Genomic DNA, 23,473 nt, shown 5'->3' with positions numbered 1-23,473 from the left:
AAAAGGGGGGAGGCATAGGTGATCTAGGTCATAGCTGATCTGGGTGTTGTAGAAAAAAATAAAAAAATAAAATAAAATAAAATAAAAAGGAAATAAATGATTTTGTGCTACAAATTCTGATCCATGTGAAATAGAACATCAACACGATTATTTAGTGCTGATACAGCAAGAAACTGCAGGTATGCAAACAGTTACTGGAACCTCTGTTGACAATGTATATGTTGAGCTTTTTGCAGATGGTACCAGGGTGAGGATTGATGACTCCAAATCGGATATGCAGTGGTCACACAACAAGATGTCCTAGAAGCAGAAGCTCTGCCTCTGCATGTCTCAGCACAAGAAGCGGAACTGAAGGCCCTCACTGAGGCGAGTAGAGTGGCGAAAGGTAAGACGGCAACCCTTTACACTGACTCCTGGTATGCATCTGGCATAGCTCATGATTACGGCCCAATATGGAAGGCCAGACAGTTTTTTACCTCAGCCGGACAACCAATTGAGAATGGTGCAGCAGTGCAGAGTCTCATGGAGGTCCTACTTCTACCTGTCAAAGTTGAGAGTTCGCACCGATTCCTACACTGGAGAAGCGAGAGACAACACCCTCGCCGACAGTACAGCAAAGGCAGTGGCCCTCAAGCCGTGGAAGAAAGAAGAAAGATACTGACAGCATGAGTCAGTGGTAAAAACTATGGACATTGACAAAATTTGGACTTTGATATGCTAAAGACTTTACAGTTACAAGCCAGCAAGGAAGGAAAGAATAAATGGACTAATATGGGAGCAGCAGAAACAGGACAGCGTATGGTGAACAGTCAACAGCACTTGCCCACCACAGTTCCTGTATCCCATGATGGCCCAGCTGATGGACGGAAAGACCCACCTAGTAAAGCAGCAATGACGTCGACGCTTGAAAGAGGACGGGCGACTTCTGGGTTCTCTGTAGCTGCTGCATCATTCGTCCAGTTTAGCATGATCTATGCCATAGGTGAGTCAGGGCAGAAGTAAATTTGCCACATTACACTTGCCGGGACCACTCTACCCATTTAAGGGATTGCAAATTGACTACGTTCAGCTCCCACTTGTTGGGAAGTATGAATATGTGCTTGTTGTTGTTGATGTCTTTGCAGGTTGGAGGCCGACCCTGTTACCAAGGCAAACAAGTAGGTAACCGCAAAGAAGCTCATGAACGAGGTAAACTGTGAATATGGGGTACCAGAAGTGATTCAGAGTCAGATAGAGGTACAAACTTCGCAGGTGAATGTAACATGTCATGTCTGCTCTGGGTGTATCCCAGGTCTTTTACACACTCTACCACCCATAGAGTAGTGGAAAGGTGGAGAGACTTAGTGGCACGCTAAAATGCAAGATACTTAAAAATGACGCCACTTTGAAAAGACTATCATTCAATAGCCCTATTCAGTGTTAGATATGAACCCAGGGGGGATTATACATTATCTCCCTACGAGATTGTTTGGGCTAGCCCCAAGGCTAGGTTGCTACTATCCCCAGTAGTTACAATTACAATCTGATGTGTTGACTAAGTATGTTTTTTCCGTTGTTAAAGCACTAACCAAAGCCTATGCACAGGTATTCTCTTCCAGACTCAGAGGCAGACACTGGGACACATATCTTGCAGCCTGGGGATTGGGTGTGCGTCAAGAAGTTCCTCAGGAAGCACCCTCTTGAGCCCCGATTTGATGGTCCCTACCAGGTGCTTCTGACTACTGCCACAGCTGTGAAACTAGCCGAAAGACTTACATGGATCCATGCTTCATACTGTAAGAAAGCTTCAGATCCGGGAGACCAGTCTTAATTGTGCCGAGGACATTACTCTGGTTAGGGCTAGTGAGAGAGGAGGGTGGCAACTGGAATCCTTAGTCGGAAGAATATGTGGGTATGGTTACATTCTGGTATAACTCGTCCAACACTCAAGTAGCTGCATATTCCTTCGACTATTGTACTGTGGTCCCGTGTCTAGGCGCAAAATACCACCGCGGACCAGATTTAGCCCAGTCCGGATGGTTATATGACTTATATACCCGAGGAATACAATATGTTTGCGCCACTGATAATGTCTGGGGAGAAGACTGCCGTTATTGGGGATCAGTGGGACGGAACGCAGGAACAGACTGGTCCTATAAACCACGAAGTGCCTTAAAATAAGAAAGATAAGAGCGGGAAATCCCTAATTAGTCGTATAACCCTCCTTGAGAATAATAAGGACAGCAGGTATTGGAAGGCTGAACTTAGTATGTTGCTTGGTTTTAATGCGGTTTTTACACTAACCATGGGAAATCCAAGCCCGGGGGACGGGGGGGGGGGGACTTACTGTTTGGGGACATACCGGTACGGGAGGACAGATCCCTTAGGGAAGTTTAAAATAAGGGATGTGGTAGATGCACCCGAATGGAAGCCTTCACTTAGTCCCGTGCCCACAATTAACCCCCTCCGCCGTAGGATAAAGACCTTGAGGAACATGATGATCATAGCCGACCCTACCTTTGAGGACACCTTGACAGTAGCGACTGGCTACTCTGACCAGAATCTCTGGTTGGAGTTGATGAGGTACAATGCTAACAGGAGCAACAAGTCTAACTGTTGCGTGTGCGGTAGTGCCCGACCACACTCGGGGATGGTCCCCCTAAATCTCCCTGTAGATGCTGAAGAGTGGTCTCTTCACGAACATTTCCGCTAATTACACTGTTTGGGAGAAGTGGAAGAAGGAATACTCTATAACTACTTAAGTGTTTTGCACCGGAGAGAGTATTACGGACTACCCTGGAAACTACACCTGCCAGGCAAATGGGCAGGGTGGAGGGAGATTTTTGGGGAACTCACTAACGGGTATTGCTCCTCCTACGGTACGATAGGAGGGGAATGGATGCAGAATCAGGTCCAGTCCTTAGGAGATGTTTACTGGCTTTGTGGAGACATGAGGTAGAGGACCCGCCTGGAAGGTAATTCAACGCGCTCCAATTATAGGCTCACACGCAGAGAACTGTGAAAATTTGACGGGAAGAGTTAGAGGATAGACATTTTAAGGGGGGATTGTGATAGACATGATGATTAGTTAGCGTAAAATGTCTATTGATTTGTACTAAACTAGATGTACTACGCAGCTGTAGTGACTTTAACTCTTAGAGGCTAATGACTGCATAATTTCATTATAGTAATTGCTGCACAATGGCATGGTGAAAGATGTGTGTGTGGTATAATGTTGACTTGGCACAAAGTTCCACAAGCAGCCTCTTAAAGAGTTAAGTCACATTCCAATACTGAAGAAGAGTATCCAGCCCCTCCCCCACATAGAAACTTCTCCAACAAAAGAGATACTTTCAGTTTTGACCGCATGTTGTTAAGACAAAGGCTCCTATGTAGACCGGACTTGAGAGAGGTGTGGAGAGGGGGAGGCGGGGAATTCTATATAACCCAGCGAATAAGAATATATATATGTTACTGATGTAATCTGTTAAACGCCCATAAAGGGCAGGTATTATGTGTTTCAATAAATGAGGCTGTCTGGGCGTTTCTGTTCAGAGAGCCATTTTGGACATGAGACTGATACCTTACGTCTAACCTGGCCGGTGTGCGCATACTGTTTTCTATACAATTTGGAAGCTACAGAATACCCCGAAACCTGCTGGAGGAAAATATTATCCAGATCAACATAACCTCATCAACATAAAAAAATAAAGGTGAGGGGTCAAAAGATAGCAAAATAAAATAATTTTTTTCTTTAAAAGTGTATTTTATTTATTTATTTGTGACAATAAATTATATTCAATTTTGAAAATTTGACGAGGAAGTATATATATCAGGTACCACATAGTGTGATTGCTTAATAATCAAACAGTACAACAAATTAGGTAAATGACAATTCCATATTTGTTGTTTTGAATGATAAAACTCTTAGATTATGTATGAACTTCTTCATCCAAGAAATCACTAAATCAAAGATGGCGTTTTATTGAAAAATCTATATAAATTTGTTATTGCCATTATCATACTGACCGACAGAATAAAACACGTGAAGGCTGTGAAGAACGCAAAACACCCCCTCCAAAATGGCACAATTGCATTTGTTGTCATTATGCCCCACTGAGAAATTTTCTAAAGTTTTCCAATACATTACATGGTACTTTAATGGTACCAATAAAAAATATAACTCATTCCCCAAAGAACGAGCTCTTATATAGCAATGTCACAGAAAAATAAAATAAAAACAAAAATGACTCCAGCAGGAAGGGGTTAATTTCATGTCTGTCAGAGTTCCGTCATGATTTTTGTCATTTTGGTGGTGAGAGTACTGCTGTGTGTTGCACTATTTTTGCTGTCAAATCATACTGTTGGATACAGATGTAGCAAAGCACAGCTGATGTTATGTAAAGCAAGTTATTGTGATTTTATTACCCCTGTACGCACCTAATCATATTGACATTAAACTGTACCAGAGCTTTTTTAACATCTTGATTTCTTAAACTGTAGATCATGGGATTCAACATGGGTATTATTACTGTATAGAACACTGACGCTACCCAGTCCTGATTCACGGCATACGCAGAATTTGGTCGCAAGTACATGAAGAAAACTGGGCAGTAGAATAAGGCTACGCAAGTAAAATGAGAGACACAAGTGGAGAGTGACTTACTTCTACCTGTAGAAGACCCAATTCTAAATATGGTGAATAAAATATAGATGTATGATATCACTATACATAAGAGCGAGCCCACTTCAATTAAACCAGCAACAACAAACATCAACAATTCATTAAGATATGTATCTTTACATGACAATTTTAAAATTGGATTCATATCACAAAAGAAATGCTTGATGTGATTAGACTTACAGAACGGTAGACTAAATGCAGCACATGTGTGAATTAATGAATTAACACATCCTGCAGTGTATACTGAGCAAACAAGTGTAATGAATGTCACTTTGTTCATAATGACTGTATAGTTCAGTGGCTTGCATATAGCTACATATCGGTCATAGGCCATCGCAGCAAGTATCATGCCTTCCGTGCTTGCCAGGTCAATGAAGAGGAACAATTGTATTGCGCAAGCAGTGATGGAGATTACTTTATTTTCAGAAAAGATGTTAACAATGAGGTTGGGTGTAATTGATGATGAATATAAGAGATCAACAAACGATAAGTTCATAAGGAAGAAGTACATTGGTGTTTGCAATCCTGGAGTTATTCCAATTAACATAGTAATCATAATGTTACCCAGTAAAGTTATCAGGTAGACTAAAGTGCAGAGCAGAAAGAGAGGCAGCTGAAGCTTTGGGTTGGAGGAGAGACCAGAGAGAACAAATTCTGTCACAAGTGTGTTATTCATGTTACTGAAAAAGCTCCATGTATCAATTTAATATAAAAGTGAACAAAATTTTTCTATGTGAAATATACTTGGGTACACAAAACAGCTGTACGCAGTCTTCAATGTAGATTAAAGAATTGTACATTGGCTGAGAATCACTACCTTTATAAAGCATTTGTCTTGGACCTCTAGAGATGCACAATCTGATAGCAGCCTGATTCCATAAGGATTTTTAATTTCTAATCATTCCATAAAGAATAATTAATAATTGTTTGTTGACTCTACTAGAAATTTATTGCATGTGTTACATGATATTTTGCTTCAACAATTTTTGCAGTTGAATGGCATCGACGTTGTTCACATCCCAGTTGATCCCAAAGATGTTCAGTAGGGTTCACCTCGGTTCAATCATGGAACATCCGTATTCTCAAACCAGTGTAAATCAGCATTGTATTTGTGAAAAGGCACTTTGTCTTGTTGGAAGTACTGCTGACTAGAGATAAGCAAGCACCAAAATGCTCGGGTGCTCGTTGCTCGAGTCGAACATTCCGTAATACTCAAGAGCTCGTTTCGAGTAACGAACCCCATTGAAGTCAATGGGCGACTCAAGCATTTTTGTATAGGACCGATGCTCCGCATAGCTGATGACTTCTGGAACACCAGAAAACATCCAAAAGTCATGGAAACACCACAAACGTACAGGGAAGGGCAGCATGCATGGCTGCATCTAAGGCTCCCAGTTCCCATTATTAAGCCACAATGGGGGCAAGAGTCTGGCGTCACCCCCTAACAATTTTTACTTCGGACAAACCCTCATTAGCAAGGCACACCTTAGCTAAGCACCACACTACCTGCAACCAAGGACAATCACTGCCTGCGGGTGACAGCGCTGCCTCTTCCCCTGGGTTACATGCTGTCCAACCCCCCGCACGACCCTGCGTCCACAGCACACAGAAACGTTTTCCTGCGCAGCGTTCAGCTGCCCTCATGCCACACGCTCTCTTCATAGCTACACCACCCTCATGTCTATTTCTAAGTGCGTCTGTGATGAGGAGGAAGCGGAGGCACACACTGCAGAGGGTTGGCAGGGCCAGGCAGCGACCCTCTTTGAAAGTGTAGGCGATAACCCTCAGTGCTGTTGAAAATTGATGATAAATTCACATACGATCATCATTCCAATCCCATGACACATCCGTCACAAAATTGTCAGGAGCCGCAAACGTGGACATAAAGGGGACTCAGGTGCCAGCACTTCTACACATCTCCACAATGCAGCAATACTCTGTGTGGGAAGCACGTGAGCGGGCCCAGGGTCAGGCTCGGTCCCAGCCTCCATCTTGTGTGACCCAAGGTGCCGCGAGTTACATAGCAATGGGAAATCCATGTGTCCCCACACAATTCATTCTGTGTAGGTGTTAGATAGCTCAACACTGCAATGGAAAGTCTTTGAGTTCCTTGGGCTCGCCTATGCTGTCGGTGCACAAAGATGGTATTACACATAAAGAAATCAGCATGCCCAAACATGGCAGAGTTTCACCCCGCAAAGGACCTCGGCCTACTTTTCTGCCCTACTCAGTCAGTGTATTTGTGTCAGACAGGTAAAACACCGCTATGGAAAGTCTTTGTGCACTCACACCATAGACGAGCCAAAGGAACCCAAGGAAAGTATTAAACATGAAGCAATTACGGTGCCCAAACATGTCAGACTTTCATCCGCCGAGGACCTCGGCCTCTGCACACACCCTCAGCAATCGTGGGCATAAAGCGGACTCCGATGCTGGTACAGCTGTGAACATCTCATTTAATTAGTTGTGGTGGCTTTCACCGCTCCAAAGACTGGATTAACCAGGAACAAGTTCCACGGGCCCAACCTGGCGCAGTTGCATTTCCCCCAGGATATAGGCCTCTGCCTACACCCTCAGCAATCATGGGCATAAAGCAGACTCCGATGCTAGTACAGCAGTGAACATCTCATTAAATCAGTTACGGTTGCTTTCACCGCTCCAAAGACTGGATTAACCAGGAACAAGATCCACGGGCCCAACCTGGCGCAGTTGCATTTCCCCCAGGACATAGGCCTCTGCCCAAACCCTCAGCAATTGTGGGCATAAAGCGGACTCCGATGCTAGTACAGCAGTGAACGTCTCATTTAATTAGTTGCGGTTGCTTTCATCGCTCCAAAGACTGGACTACCCAGGAGCAAGTTCCACAGGCCCAACCTGGTGCAGTTGCATTTCCCCCAGGACATTGGCCTCTGCCCAAACCCTCAGCAATCGTGGGCATAAAGCAGACTCCGATGCTAGTACAGCAGTGAACGTCTCATTAAATCAGTTACGGTTGCTTTCACCGCTCCAAAAACTGGATTAACCAGGAGCAAGTTCCACAGGCCTAACTTGGCGCAGTTGCATTTCCCCCAGGACATTGGCCTCTGCCCACACCCTCAGCAATCGTGGGCATAAAGCGGACTCCAATGCTAGTACAGCAGTGAACGTCTCATTAATGCAGTAACGCTGCTTTTGTTTGGCCCAAACCAGTGCCGCAGATAACTGTGGTAACGCAAGAGAAAATACATGTTGCCCAGTGCTGATCCTCTGACCCCAAGCAGGAGGAAGAAGTGGCACTACAAGGCCAAGAAACCATGACCAGGTGGGAAGTATGTGAGCGGGCCCTGGGTCAGGCTTGGCCCAAGCCTCCACCTTGTGTAACCCAAGGTTCCCTGAGTTACATAGCAATGGGAAATCCATGTGTCCCCACACAATTCATTCTGTGTAGGTGTCAGATAGCTTAATCAGCACCGCAAGGTGAAAGTCATCTGCACTCTGCACCCTACCCAAGTCAGTCAGTGTATTTGTGCCAGATAGGTAAAACACTGCGATGGGAAGTCTTTGTGCACCCACAATATAGGTAAACCGCTGTAACATTCCTGTAGCAGAAGTATAGGCAGACCCCAGTAACATTTCTGTAGTAAAAGTATAGGCAGACTCCTGTAACATTTCTGTAGCAGAAGTATAGGCAGACCCCAGTAACATTTCTGTAGCAAAGGTATAGGCAAACCCCTGTAACATTTCTGTAGTAAAAGTATAGGCAGACCGCTGTAACATTTCTGTAGCAGAGATATAGGCAGACCCCAGTAACATTTCTGTAGCAAAGGTATAGACAGACACCTGTAACATTTATGTAGTAAACGTATAGGCAGACCCCTGTAACATTTCTGTAACAGACGTATAGGCAGAACCCAGTAACATTTCTGTAGTAAAAGTAGAGGCGGACCCCAGTAACATTTCTGTAGTAAAAGTATAGGCAGACCCCTGTAACATTTTTGTAGTAAAAGTATAGGCAGACCCCTGTAACATTTCTGTAACAGACATATAGGCAGAACCCAGTAACATTTCTGTAGTAAAAGTAGAGGCGGACCCCTGTAACATTTCTGTAGTAAAAATATAGGCAGACCCCTGTAACATTTTTGTAGTAAAAGTATAGGCAGACCCCTGTAACATTTCTGTAGCAGAAGTATAGGCAGACCCCAGTAACATTTCTGTAGCAAAGGTATAGATAGTCCCCTGTAACATTTCTGTAGTAAAAGTAGAGGCAGACCCCTGTAACATTCCTGTTGCAAAGGTATAGGCAGACCCCTGTAACATTTCTGTAGTAAAAGTATAGGCAGACCCGTGTAACAATTCTGTAGCAGAAGTATAGGCAGACCCCAGTAACATTTCTGTAGTGAAAGTATAGGCAGACCCCTGTAACATTTCTGTAGCAGAAGTATAGGCAGACCCCAGTAACATTTCTGTAGTAAAAGTAGAGGCGGACTCCAGTAACATTTCTGTAGTAAAAGTATAGGCAGACCCCTGTAACATTTCTGTAGTAAAAGTATAGGCAGACCCCTGTAACTTTTCTGTAGCAGAAGTATAGGCAGACCCTAGTAACATTTCTGTAGCAAAGGTATAGGCAGACCCCTGTAACATTTCTGTAGTAAAAGTAGAGGCCGACCCCAGTAACATTTCTGTAGTAAAAGTATAGGCAGACCCCTGTAACTTTTCTGTAGCAGAAGTATAGGCAGACCCCAGTAACATTTCTGTAGCAAAAGTAGAGGCAGACCCCAGTAACATTCCTGTAGCAAAGGTATACGCAGACCCCAGTAACATTTCTGTAGTAAAAGTAGAGGCAGACCCCTGTAACATTTCTGTAGTAAAAGTATAGGCAGACCCCTGCAACATTTCTGTAGTAAAAGTAGAGGCAGACCCCTGTAACATTCCTGTAGCAAAGGTACAGGCAGACCCCTGTAACATTTCTGTAGTAAAAGTATAGGCAGACCCCTGTAACATTTCTGTAGCAGAAGTATAGGCAGACCCCAGTAACATTTCTGTAGTAAAAGTAGAAGTGGACCCCAGTAACATTTCTGTAGTAAAAGTATAGGACTCCGGGAACTTTCCAAAGGCTGGTCATCGGTCACGACAAACTCCTCAGGTGAGAGAGGAACCAGTTTTTCCCACTCATGGCAGGGAACCGAGAACAGTCCCTGGGAGTCTGCCTGCTCATCAGAATATGTCATTTTCATGGAGTGAGGAGGCTGGGAGGAAGGAGGAGCAGCAGCCAGCGGATTCGGAGTTGCAGTCCCTAGGCTGGGAGTAGTGGACTGCGTAGAAGACTGGGTGGTCGATACATTGCTGGACGCATTTTCTGCCATCCACGACTGAACCTGCTCACACTGCTCTGTTTGTCATAAAGGTCTACCACGTGGACCCGTAAATTGTGATATGAAGCTGGGGGCCCCGGAAACTTGCCTCTCTCCTAATCCCGCAGCAGCCGGCTGTGATTCACCTGGACCAGGAACTCGGCCTGTGCTCACACCCTCACTTGGACGTCCGCGTCTGCGTCCACGTCCATGTCCTCGACCCTTACCCCTACTCCTCATCATGGCGGATTAAGAATAGAGCAGGGCCCAAATAAATTACCCCACTGTACAGCACTGACAACTGGGCCTTAATTCACCGCACACAGAGACTTGTAGATAGCGGAGGCTCTATGCTGTGAATTGAAAAAAGTAACCCGCTGTCTTGCGCTGATACCTAGGGGTAATTTACCGCTCGCAGAGACTTGTAGATAAGAGAGGCTGTATGGAGTGGGAGAAGACTCTAAATCCAGTGGATAGTGCTGGTAACTGCGGCGATCTCAACCCCACCAAGGAAAGGGTATTGTGAGACGCTCTGCACAGCGGCAGAGCTGAAATACTTTGCAGTGGCCCCGGTAATATTACAGTACTGTTTAACGATGAGACCTCTGTCTAATGCACTGCAGGCACAGAACGGTATATACAAAGTCGTTCGCAGTAGGCTAGGAAATATTTGAGTGCAGTTTCACAGTGTGAGCTGGTTGTACAGCACAGCAGCCTGAGAACGCTATTACTGACAGGCTGCTAACAGGCTTAAGCCCTAGATGCGTAATACAAAAATGGATGCACTATAACTCCCAACAGGCCCCAACTAAAATGCCCACGGTCAGATGTAGCCCAACGAAGGAGCTTTAGGGTTTTTGCATGGAGGATACGGACTGTATAGTGCATATAACTTTCCCTATAGAAGTGGCTGTGCCCCAACACTCTGTGTAATTCACTGCAGACAGAGAACTGTATAAATTAAGTCGTTCGCAGATGGCTAGGAAATATTTGAGTACTGTTTCACGATGAGAGCTGGTTGTACGGCACAGCAGCCTGAGAACGCTATTACTGACAGGCTGCTAACAGGCCTAGATGCGTAATACAAAAATGGATGCACTAAAACTCCCAGCAGGCCCCAACTAAAATGCACACGGTCAGATGTAGCCCAACAAAGGAGCTTTAGGGTTTTTGCATGGAGGATACGGACTGTATAGTGCATATAACTTTCCCTATAGAAGTGGCTGTGCCCCAACACTCTGTCTAATTCACTGCAGACAGAGAACGGTATAAATGAAGTCATTCACAGATGGCTAGCAAATATTTGAGTGCTGTTTCACGGTGAGAGTGGTATTGTATGGCACTGTAGCCTGAAAAAACTATTACTGAAAGGCTGCGAAAGTTATATACACTATAGACTGTATAGTGTATATAACTTTCCCTATAGAAGTGGCTGTGCCCCAACAATCTGTGTCTAATTCACTGCAGACAGAGAACGGTATAAATGAAGTCGTTCGCAGCAGGGTAGGAATTATTTGAGTGCAGTTTCACGGTGAGAGAGGGATTGTATGGCACTGCAGCCTGAAAAAAACTATTACTGAAAGGCTGCGAACAGGCCTAGATGCATAATACAAAAATGGATGCACTACAACTCCCAGCAGGCCCCAACTAAAATGCACACGGTCAGATGTAGCCCAACAAAGGAGCTTTAGGGTTTTTGCATGGAGGATACGGACTTTATAGTGCATATAACTTTCCCTGTAGAAGTGGCTGTGCCCCAATACTCTGTCTAATTCACTGCAGTCAGAGAACGGTATAAATGAAGTCGTTCGCTGATGGTTAGGAAATATTTGAGTGCTGTTTCACGGTGAGGGCGGGATTGTACGGCACTGCAGCCTGAAAAAGCTATTACTGAAAGGCTGCGAACAGGCCTAGATGCGTAATGCAAAAATGGATGCACTACAACTCCCAGCAGGCCCCAACTAAAATCCACACGGTCAGATGTAGCCCAATGAAGAACCGTTGCGGATCCAGTGTTAGACTGGATCCTACTCCAACACTTTCCCTGTATCAGCAGCAGCACTTTCCCTAAACTCTGTATAATACACTGCAGACTGAGAACGCTGTAGATGTAATGACCTGCACAGCCCGAGATGGAAAAAAAAATGGTGCACTACTGCTCCAAGCCAGTCACAACAGTAATGCACACGGTCAGATGTAGCCCTAAGAAGGACCGTTGGGGTTCTTGAACACAGAACCTACGCTAACACTATCCCTGAAGGAGCAGCAGCACTTTCCCTAACCTCTGTATAAGCGTGTGTCTGAGGCGGGACCGCTTTAAGTACTCGGCGGTCACTTGACCTCGCCAGCCACTCACTGCTGGGGGGTGGGATAGGACTGGCACATCACGGGAGGAAGTGGTAATGCCTTCCCCGCATGTCTATTGGCTAGAAAATGGCACTAAACATGCGGGGAAGGAAATGGAATTGACTCGAGTACCGCGTGGTGTTCGTCACGAGTAACGAGCATCAAGCTCGGACGAATGTGCTCACTCATCTCTACTGCTGACCATTCCCAGATTATTGTCACATTGTCAGCAGCATATTATTGTTTAGTATGTCAAGGTAAACCTCTATGTTCACAATTCTTGCTACGGCATGTAAAACATCACCAGACCATAACAGAATCTCCACGATACTTAACTATTGACACTCAGGCAAAAGGTGTCATCCACACCCAGATACATCCATCTGATTTGATGGTCACTCCATACAACACTCTTGCATTGCTCAACTGTCCAATGATGACGCTCCTTGCATCATTGTAGACAGGCTGATGCAGCTTCTTTGAGAGAATTTACCAGATGTTTGCAGGATGAATAGAGGAAAATACCATCTGAAGTGTATGAGATGTTAGTAGAACTTTTGCCACAGAGAATATCCGATGTCATTAGAGCCAAAGGAGCCCCAACTGAGTATTAACATATGTAAATGAATACTAGTTTTGATTCTTGCTCAGATATCCAATAACATCTGCTAAGATAGTGTACAGCAGGTGGAGGTGCTATTGCAACATCCAAATCAGGTATATCTAGTACATTGAAATTGCAGGATGTATTTTGAAAGAGCTCTGAATTAACAAACCTCCCAAATCAGATATATATGTATCCTGCAACAAATGGCATGAAAGTCCTAGTCAGGACAGCCAGTAAATGGTTGTGTAGAGTTGAGTCAGTGTACAAGAGAGGATATTTGGGCTGTACAGTACAGTCTGCGCCAGAGCAGAATTATCACTGCAGAGAGGATGTAGAATGGGAAAATATGGCCTATGTGTCTCTGTGCTAAGTATAAGTAGTAAAGTTACAGAGCCAGCCTGAAACCAGAACCAATGATGGCAAGTGGCAACAGCTGTGTTGCGGGAGATATGCAAGTCACATCCTTAGAGCAGACGTCTATAAAAAGAGCACCTGGTGTATGCAAAATGTACGTGATAAAAGAATGATTGCTTCAGCATCAAAGACTGTCCGTATTTTTGTATAAATGTAAACAGACTGTTCTACTGATAGACATAAAGGGGCATTATTACTAATGGGGCATTAAAGGGGGCACCTTTACTGTGTGGAGAGTACTAAGGCCACTATCACACAAGCATATGTAAAAATGCTATGTTTTTTACGTAGCGTTTTACTGCATGCAGAGCTGCATTTCTGTGCGTGTATGTATTCGTTCTTACTGTGATTTTTGTGCGGTAAGAATGCAGACAAGCAAGCCGATGATGTCAGAGCTCGCCAAACCACTGGAAACATCCCTGAAACAGTCACATGACCGCACAGGTGCTATTTAAGTGAGCCTTCCTGCATTGTGGTGATAGTTTAGTGCTAGTTGTTGTCTGGGGAGAATGTCCTGTTTTCAGAATGATGCTCTTCTGGCATGGCGAGTGGCTACTGCATTTTGACAGCCCAGTCCGTTGCTGGAAGAAGAGTCCAGGAGAAAAATGAAGAAGTTCTGGGTCCATCCTCTGGTGTCATAGAGAGGCTGTAAAGTTCACTTCGCAAGCCTCTACTGCAATTTGAGATACCACTCAGAGATGTTCATTTCCTTTAGCCATATGTCGGTGTCCAGATTTGAAAAGCTGCTGGAGGTGGTAGACTCTGGACTGACCCACACAACATGCACATGTGCCGGTCTATTTTTGCTAAAGAGCATCTTTTGGTTACCCCGAGGTATGACATTTTTTGGGGGGGTTAGGAATTTGGAATGTAACCTGTAAACTGTTCCCTAGGTAATGTACTTTTGGTGTGGTGCCTATAATTTTGTAACCCTTTTTTTGCCTTTTCTTAACATAATTATTCGACATTGGGAACTCATTTGCATCACTGCATTTTGAGTTCCTGTTAGGCAGCTCCATGCTCTCTGGAATAATAAGAAGGATGAGCAATGTACTTTGGCCACAGCTAAAGCCATTGGTGATGCCTCCTCCCTCACTGCAGGCATGAATGGACATTGCAAATATTTTTGAAGCTACAGCGCAGTAGCTCCAAACTGCATTGGGGCACCGGATGGCAAGTACATCTGTGTTAAGAAGCCAGCAAACTTGGGGTCCCAATATTATAATTAAAAACAATATTTTTCGTTAGTTCTCTTGGCTGTCGCTGATAGCAACTATCGGTTTACAATTGCTGATATCGATTCCTATGGAAGCACAGCAGATGCTCATATTTTCAGGGCTTCTAGAATGGGTCAGTGGCTTCTTTTCAACTAGCTGTCTCTGCCAGCGCCACGTGGGCTTCCTCGTTCTTTGGGCCTCAATAACGAATGGATGATTTGTTATGGAGGCGGATGAGGCCTTTGGCCTGATCACCCATGTTCTGCATCCCTTTCCATGCAGAGGGTTGAACACCAGGAGGCGAGTTTTTTATTACCGTCTAAGGCCTCATGTCCCGCGAGGATAATCTGCAATTCAAGCCGCCCATAGGGAGACATGGGTGTCCGCAGATTAATTAAAGCATGTGGATTTGTTTTGCGGACCTTCTGGTCTGGAAAACAAATTGCAGCATTCTCCAGTTTGCTGGGGATCCAGCACGGACGGCTTCTATTGATCCGCAGCCTGTCTACAATTCATTTTCACGGATTCTGCGGGAAAGCAGGAGATTTTTTTTTAAATCTCCACATGTGCGCTGGTGAAAATTAAGACCCACAGAAGACCTGGACGGAAGTAGAGAACCCACAGTATCTTCTGCCATGGGCAGGGTCGAATTCCGCTGAGGGTTCCAGCATGCGGAATCTGATCCTCCCATAGACATGAGGCCTAGTACGGGCTCTGCGTTTTGTTGAATATTCCTTTGCGATTCTTACCACTAAGTGGAGAGTTTTCCTGGGCCCTATTCAGGTGGAACCTGATAACGTGTGTGCGATAATTCAAGCCGCCATGGTTCTGCATACTTTTTGCCAGGACAACAGGTTGAACTGTGGGAGATGATTGATGAGACGCCACAGGGTAGGCCTGCATCAGCAGGACTCCAAGTCAGAAACAACTTCGCAGACTACTTCCTGTCTCCTGAGGGAGAGGTCCTTTGGCAGATGGACTCTGTAAGAGGAGACAAATGATCTGGACTGCTCAAATCATGTGATTATTTTTTTAACTGCCTTTCTGATTGGTTTTCTTTTACTTTACTTAGGAACTTGTAAGAGAATGAGGACCCTTAACATGGGCTGCGAGTTTTGTATTCTAGCAAAAGTATCCAGAGTTGTTCAGACTAAAAAAAAAAATCTATTTTTTGCATACTTTGGCCAAAATATTAACCAATACCTCATTGCCTTTTTGCTTTTTTAAATAAATGCATAAAAAAACATGTGTTGGTTTTTCCTTGTGGGGCATTATACGGTGCTATGTAATGGCATCCCCATAGTGATAGATTATGCCCTGCTTACACTGGACAACACTGAACGATTATTGTTCAGAATCCCATGAACCTGCAGGAATCTTTACAATAATTGTTCAGTGTTAACACATGTACGGGTTGCACTTTGCACTATGCTGGTGATACTTGCTCCTGTGTAACAGCACAGCAGCGAGTATCACTGGGACACGCTGTTGGGCAGCATTTGTTTGACAGCTCAACCCATTTAAACCCACCATTATTCATCCACCCAGGGGAGGCCAGAAAGGAGATTTCTTGCCACAGATTTATGTAACATGAGTCACACATAGATCCAGAAGACCTCACTTCAGTGGTGAGGTTTCTCTGGAGGCAGGTAGCCAACCTCATATCTAAGGTTCTAGGAAAATCATTTCCACTCTCCACATCAACTTGACTCCTGGCTGACAAACCTCTTGGATTATTCAATCAACAACATAAATTTCCACAACATATTTGCATGGCTGCTAGAATTTATATTGCCTCTTAATGGCTTTTACCAACTTTTATAATTAGCCAAAGTACTGCAAAAACCTCAAGAATGCTTTTGCCATACAAAAAGTTGTCAGCCATAAGAGAAGATAAAATGGACTTATTCCTCAAAACCTGGCAACCCTGGTCTGGAGATCCCTGACTTAAGCCAATTACTTAGTATATAATAGAACCAAGTTGAAATTGATGGCTGGGAATGGAGGCCGACGAGGTCTTACTCTTTGACTGATGGAATAGGACAAAACAAAAGTAGAGCACTTTGGTAAAAGTGACCAATACAAAAAAACTGGTAAGAATTTTGTACGTGAAATAAAATAAAAAAGGACTGAATAATCAACTGGCACGTGGAGAGCTGCAGACCCCAATAACAGACACCAGATACTCTATGTGAGTAACCCAGGAATAAAGCTAAAATAACCAGAGTATAACAGAGTATAACTCTGAGGAAGAAAAAACAAGGAAGGTGTCAGCGCTGCTTTGCAGATTCTAATATGAACATAGTCAAAGATACAGCCATGGAAAGGAAGGTGACTTACTTAGAGAGGGGTCTCTAGGGACCCCTCAAACATGATATGCTGGTGACTGTGGATGATGGAGATAAACTCTTAGGGCTCAGACAGACTAGCGTGTAGTTGTGCGCATCTGTGCTGCGCAAAAAAATGTGCTGCACGGATGTGCAAAATATGCATGACAGAAGCTGTGTGCCCACTGCTTTCGATAGGGCAAGCGCTACTGCCACTGGCCCCATTGAAAGCAATGGGAGCAGGCAACCCCTGCAGTACTTTTTGGGGAAGGGCTGGAAATATAAGCCCTTCCCTGAAAATCATTCCTAGCTGCTTTAAAAATTTAAAAAAATATATACTCACCTCTCCGCCACTGTGCAGCTCCGGCATGTATTTTCCCTGGCTTCCCCGGCAGTGTTCTGAAGCTCTTTCAGCAGGCAGGGATTTAAAAATCCCTACCTCCTGTAAGGACTGTATCTGATTGGCTGAGCACTCAGCCAATCACAGGCAGAGCTAAGCCATTCATTGAATTCATTGGCTAAGTACATGGCTAAGGGCAGCACACAGCCAGTACGCAATGTCATGCTGTGAGTTTATATTTTTTTATTTTTTACACAAGCTAGGGATGATTTTCAGGGAAGGGCTTATATTTCAAGTCCTTCCCCGAAAATCACTGCGGGGGTAGCCTGCAGCCCCTTGCTTTCAATGGGGCCGGCTGCAGCGCCAGCTTCACTGTAAGCCATGGGAGAAGATTGCGATCATCTGCCTCAACTGTCACAGCTGTCACAGTGTTCAGTGATGAGGAACTCCCCACAGGGATATTTTACGAGAAGCACGTACCTTGTCGCTGCACGGATGTCCTATCTTTTGCAGGTGCGAATATTTTGCTTTCGGGAAAAGACAGACATCTGAACACTACATAGGGAACCAATAGTTTTATCAGACGCACTTTTTTTTTTGCGCTCATAGGCATGCGCAAAAAAAAAACGCTCCTCTGACTTTGCCCTCAGCAGGTAAATTCAAAATGGGTCCACACCAAGCACAGATGAAGTTTTTTTTTTCTTCTTTTCAATATGATTTATTGGTTATATTAGAGAAAAACAGCCACGCAAACAAAAAAACAAGCTTGAAAAAACGGCCTATGTGCGCCGAAATGCGTTGCAGCACCTGTCAGCCATTGCTTTTCCAGTCACACTCGATATTGTTTTTCTGTTTTTTGTTAAGGGAAGGGGGGAACGGGGGGGAGGGGTAGGAGGAAAACAATAGTGTTTAACACCCTATGTGGATGTCATATGTTCTGTTAAGAATCTGGCATCATTTATACACCCCCTACAAGGGAAATTTTGGGGGGCAATATAGTCTGTAACAAGATGAGTATCTTGATAAAGTTTTTGAAAACAAGAAATGGGGAAATTTAGCGCAGCATCTCTAATGCTGATCTTAGTATAATTTCCCCTGGCGCACACTGCACCTAATACATGTAGGGGCACATGTCTCTTCATGTATTAGGTGCATCCCTGGCACCTCCCTGTGCCTACAGAGAAATGTACACCAGGTCGGAACTAGCTTATATTTCTGGTATAATTTACACTAGTTTCTGGCATAAGTTATACATAGATCTGTTTTTAGAAAAGTGGCGGAACAGTACAACAGGAAAAAAAGTTACAAATATGTGCGCAAATACCTTCTTGCAGAAAGAATTGTGAATTTTTTTCTGCCAAAAACTGGTGAAAAAAAGATTTTTTAACTGTTCCCCAAGGCTTCTCTCACCAGAGATTCCTGGACCAATGTTAGAATAGCGCCACCTGCTGTTTCTATTCTGTATCCAGCTTGGTAATTGTTCTACCTGCTCAGACTGAGTAGGTGTGTCCACTTTGGATCATTTGCTGAGATGAACTGCACCCCATAGAAACAACAGGTAGTGCTATTTTAGCATAATTCCTGGAATATATTTATCTTTACTTCTTTTTAATAAGTGTAAATATAAAAATATTTACAACCATGGCTTGTATTTAACTATTAACAATATTTTTTATGAAACAACCACTTTAAGGCTGGGCTCACACGAGTGTATCTGGCACCTTGCAGGCTGCGAGATACACGCACACTGCATACAGCCAGTACACAATGACATTGCGTACTGCCCTTGGCCATATACTAACTGGGCATGTGTGAACACATAATACACACCAAGATAGAACATGCTGAAATCTTTCTTGCGTGGGTATTTCGCGCAATTCGTGTCAGCATGGCAGCATATGGTAGATTGGTGTATTATGCGCACAAGACCCATGCGCGGAATACACTGTACCAACATGCTTGTGTAAGCCCGGCCTAAGAATTGAGCAATTTAGTTTAAACTTTTTGTTATATTGCAAGCCTACAGTGCAAATTTTGCATAATTGTAAGTCTGTATAAGTGATGTCTTTAAATTCATTACTGTTCATAATATTGTATTATACTTCAACACATATTTCCTCATTATATGATAAAAGGTTATAGCTAGAGATGAGCGAGCACACTCGTCCGAGCTTGATGCTCCTTCAAGTATTAGGCTACTCGAGCTGCTCGGTACCCAAGTCAATTGCATTTCCCTTCCCCGCATGTTTAGCGCCATTTTCTAGCCAATAAACATGTAGGGAAGGCATTACCACTTCCTGCTGTGACGTGCCAACCCTCTGCCCGTCAACAACAGTGAATGGCTGGGCCGATCAGGTGACCGCCGAGTACTTAAACTGGTCCCGCCCGCGGCTCGCCTCAGACGCATGCTGGCAGTGGCTATGGAAAGTGCTGATGCTTATGCAGGGATAGTGTTAGCGTAGGATCCTACCTTCAAGAACCCCCACAGTCCTTCTTAGGGGTACTCCTTATCGTGTGCATTACAGTTGTGGCTGGCTGGGAGCAGTAGTGCACCATTTAAAAAAAAATTTTTTTTTAAAGCATCTATTCCTCTGCAGAGCATTACAGCTATAGCATTCTCAGTCCGCAGTGCATTAGCAATAGGTCTCACCACAAAACAGTACTCTAATATTTCCTGGGACACTGCAAACCATTTCAATTATACCGTTCTATGTGTGCAGTGCATTAGGCAGAGGTCTCACCGCTAAACAGTACTCTAATATTTCCTGGGAAACTGCAGATCATTGCAGCTATATCGTCCTATGTGTGCAGTGCCTTAGGCAGAGGGCTCACTTCTATCGCTAATTAGTACGCAAATATTTCCTGGCCCACTGCAGAACAGCATTTCACAGATACCATTTTATGTGTTGGGTGAAGTAGCCGCAGTTATCAGCACAATCCACTGGCTGTATAGCTTTCTGCCCCTGTGCAGAGCGTCCTTCTTAGGGCTATTCCTCATCGTGTGCATTACAGTTGTGGCTGGCTGGGAGCAGTAGTGCACCAATTTATTTTTTAAAGCATCTATCTCTCTGCAGAGCATTACAGCTATAGCATTCTCAGGCTGCAGTGCATAAGGCAGAGTTTAGGGACAGAGCTGCTGAGACAGGGAAAGTTTTACAGTCGGGATCCTCTCTACAAGAACCCCAACGGTCCTTCTAAGGGCTACTCCTCACCGTGTACATTATAGTTGTGGCTGGCTGGGAGCAGTAGTGCACCCTTCTTTTTTTTAACGCATCTAGGCCTGTGCAGAGCATTACAGTTATACCGTTCTCAGTCTGCAGTGCATTAGACCGAGGTCTCACCACGAAACAGTACTCTAATATTTCCTGGGCCACTGCAAACCATTTCAGTTATACCGTTCTCAGTCTGCAGTGCATTAGACCGAGGTCTTACCGTGAAACAGTACTCTAATATTTTCTAGGCCACTGCAAAGTATTTCAGTTCTGCCACTGTGCAGAGCGTCCCACAATACTCTTTCTTTGGGGGGGAATTGAAATAGATGCAGTTACCAGCACTATCCATTGGCTTTAGCGTGTTCTCCCACTCCATACAGCCTCTTTTATCTTCAAGTCTCTGTGAGCGGTAAATGACCCCTAGGTATCAGCGCAAGACAGAGGGTTAATTTTTTCAAGTCACAGCATAGAGCCTCCGCTATCTACAAGTCTCTGTGCGGTGAATTAAGCCACAGTTGTCAGCACTGTACAGTGGGGTAATTTATTTGGGCCCTGCTCTATGCTTAATCTGCCATGATGAGGAGTAGGGGTAAGGGTCGAGGATGCGGACGCGGACGTCCAAGTGAGGGTGTGGGCACAGGCCAAGTTCCTGGGCGGGGTGAATCACAGCCGGCTGCTGAGGGATTAGGAGAGAGCCACGTTTCTGGGCTCCCCAGATTCACAATTTGCGGGTCCACGTGGTAGACCCTTATTACAAACAGAGCAGTGCGAGCAGGTCTTGTCGTGGATGGCAGAAAATGCGTCCAGCAATGTATCGACCACCCAGTCTTCTACACAGTCCACTACTCCCGGCCTAAGGACTGCAACTCTGAATCCTCTGGCTGCTCCTCCTTCCTCCCAGCCTCCTCACTCCATGAAAATGACATATTCTGAGCAGGCAGCCTTCCAGGAACTGTTCTCGGGTCCCTGTCCTGAGTGGGAAATAACAGTTCCTCTCTCACCTGAAGAGTTTGTCTAGACCGATGCCCAACCTTTGGAAAGTTCCCGGAGTCCAGGTGATGAGGCTGGGGAATTCCGGCAACTGTCTCAAGAGCTTTTTGTGGATGAGGATGAGGAGACACAGTTGTCTGTCAGTGAGGTAGTAGTAAGGGCAGTAAGTCTGAGGGAAGAGCGCACAGAGGATTCGGAGGAAGAGCAGCTGGACGATGAGGTGACTGACCCCCCCTGCTTGCTAAGCCTACTGAGGACAGGGCTTCAGAAGGGGAGGCAAATGCAGCAGCAAGACAGGTTGGAAGAGGCAGTGGAGTGGCCAGGGGTAGAGGCAGGGCCAGAGTGAAGAATCCCCCAACTGTTTCCCAAAGCACCCCCTTGCGGCAAGCCTCCGTGCAGAGGGCTAGGTGTTCAAAGGTGTGGATGTTTTTTAGTGAGAGCACGGACGACCGACGAACTGTGGTGTGCAACCTGTGTCGCACGAAGATTAGCTGGGAAGCCACCACTACCAGCCTCACCACCACCAGCATGCGGCATATGATGGCCAAGCACCTCACAAGGTGGGACGAAGGACATTCACCACCTCCAGGTCACACCACTACCTCTTCCCTTGTGCCACAACCTGCCACACAGATCCAATCCCCCTCCCAGGGTGCAGGCACAAGCACCCCCCGGCCTGCACCCACAACCTCACCTCCACGGTCCTCCACTCCATCCAGCAATGTCTCTCAGCGCAGCGTTCAGCTGTCGCTAACACAAGCGTTGGAGCAAAAGCGGAAGGAAATACGCTGCCACCCACCTGCATACACAAGCTTTAAATGTGCACATTGCCAAATTAATCAGCCTGGAGATGCTGCCGTACAGGCTTGTGGAAATGGAGGCTTTCAAAAACATGATGGCGGTGGCAGTCCCGCGATACTCGGTCCCCAGTCGCCACTATTTTTCCCGATGTGTGTCCCCGCTCTACACCAGCACGTCTCCTGCAACATTAATCGTGCCCTCACCAACGCGGTTACTGAGAAGGTCAACTTAACCCCGGACACGTTCACAAGTACTGGTATCCAAGGAGGCGGCAGCATCAACGGTGTAGAGATTATAAAAAAAGGGGGTTTTATTGCTCCATAAAATGGCGACGTTTCGACTTAATCTAAGTCTTTTTCAAGCCTTGAAAAAGACTTAGATTAAGTCGAAACGTCACCATTTTATGGAGCAATAAAACCCTTTTTTTATAATCTCTACACCGTTGATGCTGCCGCCTCCTTGGATACCATTGCATTTATTTGGGGTTTGGTTCATGACCCCACAGGTGGCTTGGCATATACAGACTGGAACCTCTGCACTGAAGTGCATGTGTTAGGTGTGCTACGGAACTTTCCTATTTCTACGTTCACAAGTACTGGCGGACAGAGACACTATTTCTCCCTGATGGCACATTGGGTGAACTTGGTGGAGGCTGGGACCGAGTCAGAGGCTGGGACCGTTCACGTCCTACCCACACCCAGAATAGCGGGTCCTACTTTGGTGCTGGTATCTGCGCCATTTTATGCCACCTCCTCCAAATCCCCCTTCCCTCCTCCTCCTCCACCACTGCCACCTTTCAATTAAGGAGTGTGAGCACGTCGCCAGCAGTCGGTAGCGCGCGGCACGGCAGCACAGCGGTGGGCAGGCGTCAGCAAGCCATGCTCAAACTAATCAACTTAGGTGACAAGAGGCACACGGCCCCCGACCTCTGGCTTTCGCCGCTGAGGCGCCAACTAGACATGGTCGTAAGCTGGTGGCGGCTCGGCAGCTCGGCAGCCTCACACACATGCCATGCCTGGCCCACATCTTCAATCTGGTGGTTCGATGGTTTCTGGAAAACTACCCCCACTTGTCTGACCTGCTTGGCAAGGTACGCCGCGTCTGCGCACATTTCAGCAAGTCCACCACGGACACTGCCACCCTGAGGACCCTGCAACGTCGGTTTCAGCTGCCAGAGCACCAACTGCTGTGCGACGTGTCCACATGCTGGAATTCTACGCTGCACA

General features: G+C 45.4%; 1 protein-coding gene across 1 annotated transcript; it reads right to left on the bottom strand.

Annotated features, from left to right (window-relative positions):
• Positions 1-28: 28 nt before the first annotated feature.
• Positions 29-5,730, bottom strand: LOC136610083 (olfactory receptor 5AR1-like). The gene is made up of 3 exons (XM_066589350.1): positions 5,717-5,730; positions 4,441-5,343; positions 29-107 (listed from the first exon to the last, which is right to left on the bottom strand). The coding sequence occupies exons 1-3, from the start codon at positions 5,728-5,730 to the stop codon at positions 29-31; spliced, it is 996 nt and encodes a 331-aa protein (XP_066445447.1).
• Positions 5,731-23,473: the final 17,743 nt, after the last annotated feature.

Source organism: Eleutherodactylus coqui, chromosome 2 (assembly GCF_035609145.1).
Source record: "Eleutherodactylus coqui strain aEleCoq1 chromosome 2, aEleCoq1.hap1, whole genome shotgun sequence".
Taxonomy (NCBI): Eukaryota; Metazoa; Chordata; class Amphibia; order Anura; family Eleutherodactylidae; genus Eleutherodactylus; species Eleutherodactylus coqui.
Note: the sequence above shows the minus strand (reverse complement) of the source record. Positions and strands in the feature narration are given on the sequence as shown.

Coding starts and splice junctions, on each gene's coding strand:
- LOC136610083 (XM_066589350.1), bottom strand. Junction 108..4,440: donor GTTAAAAAAGCTCTGGTACA/GTTTAATGTCAA, acceptor CAGAATTTGTAG/CACAAAATCATTTATTTCCT.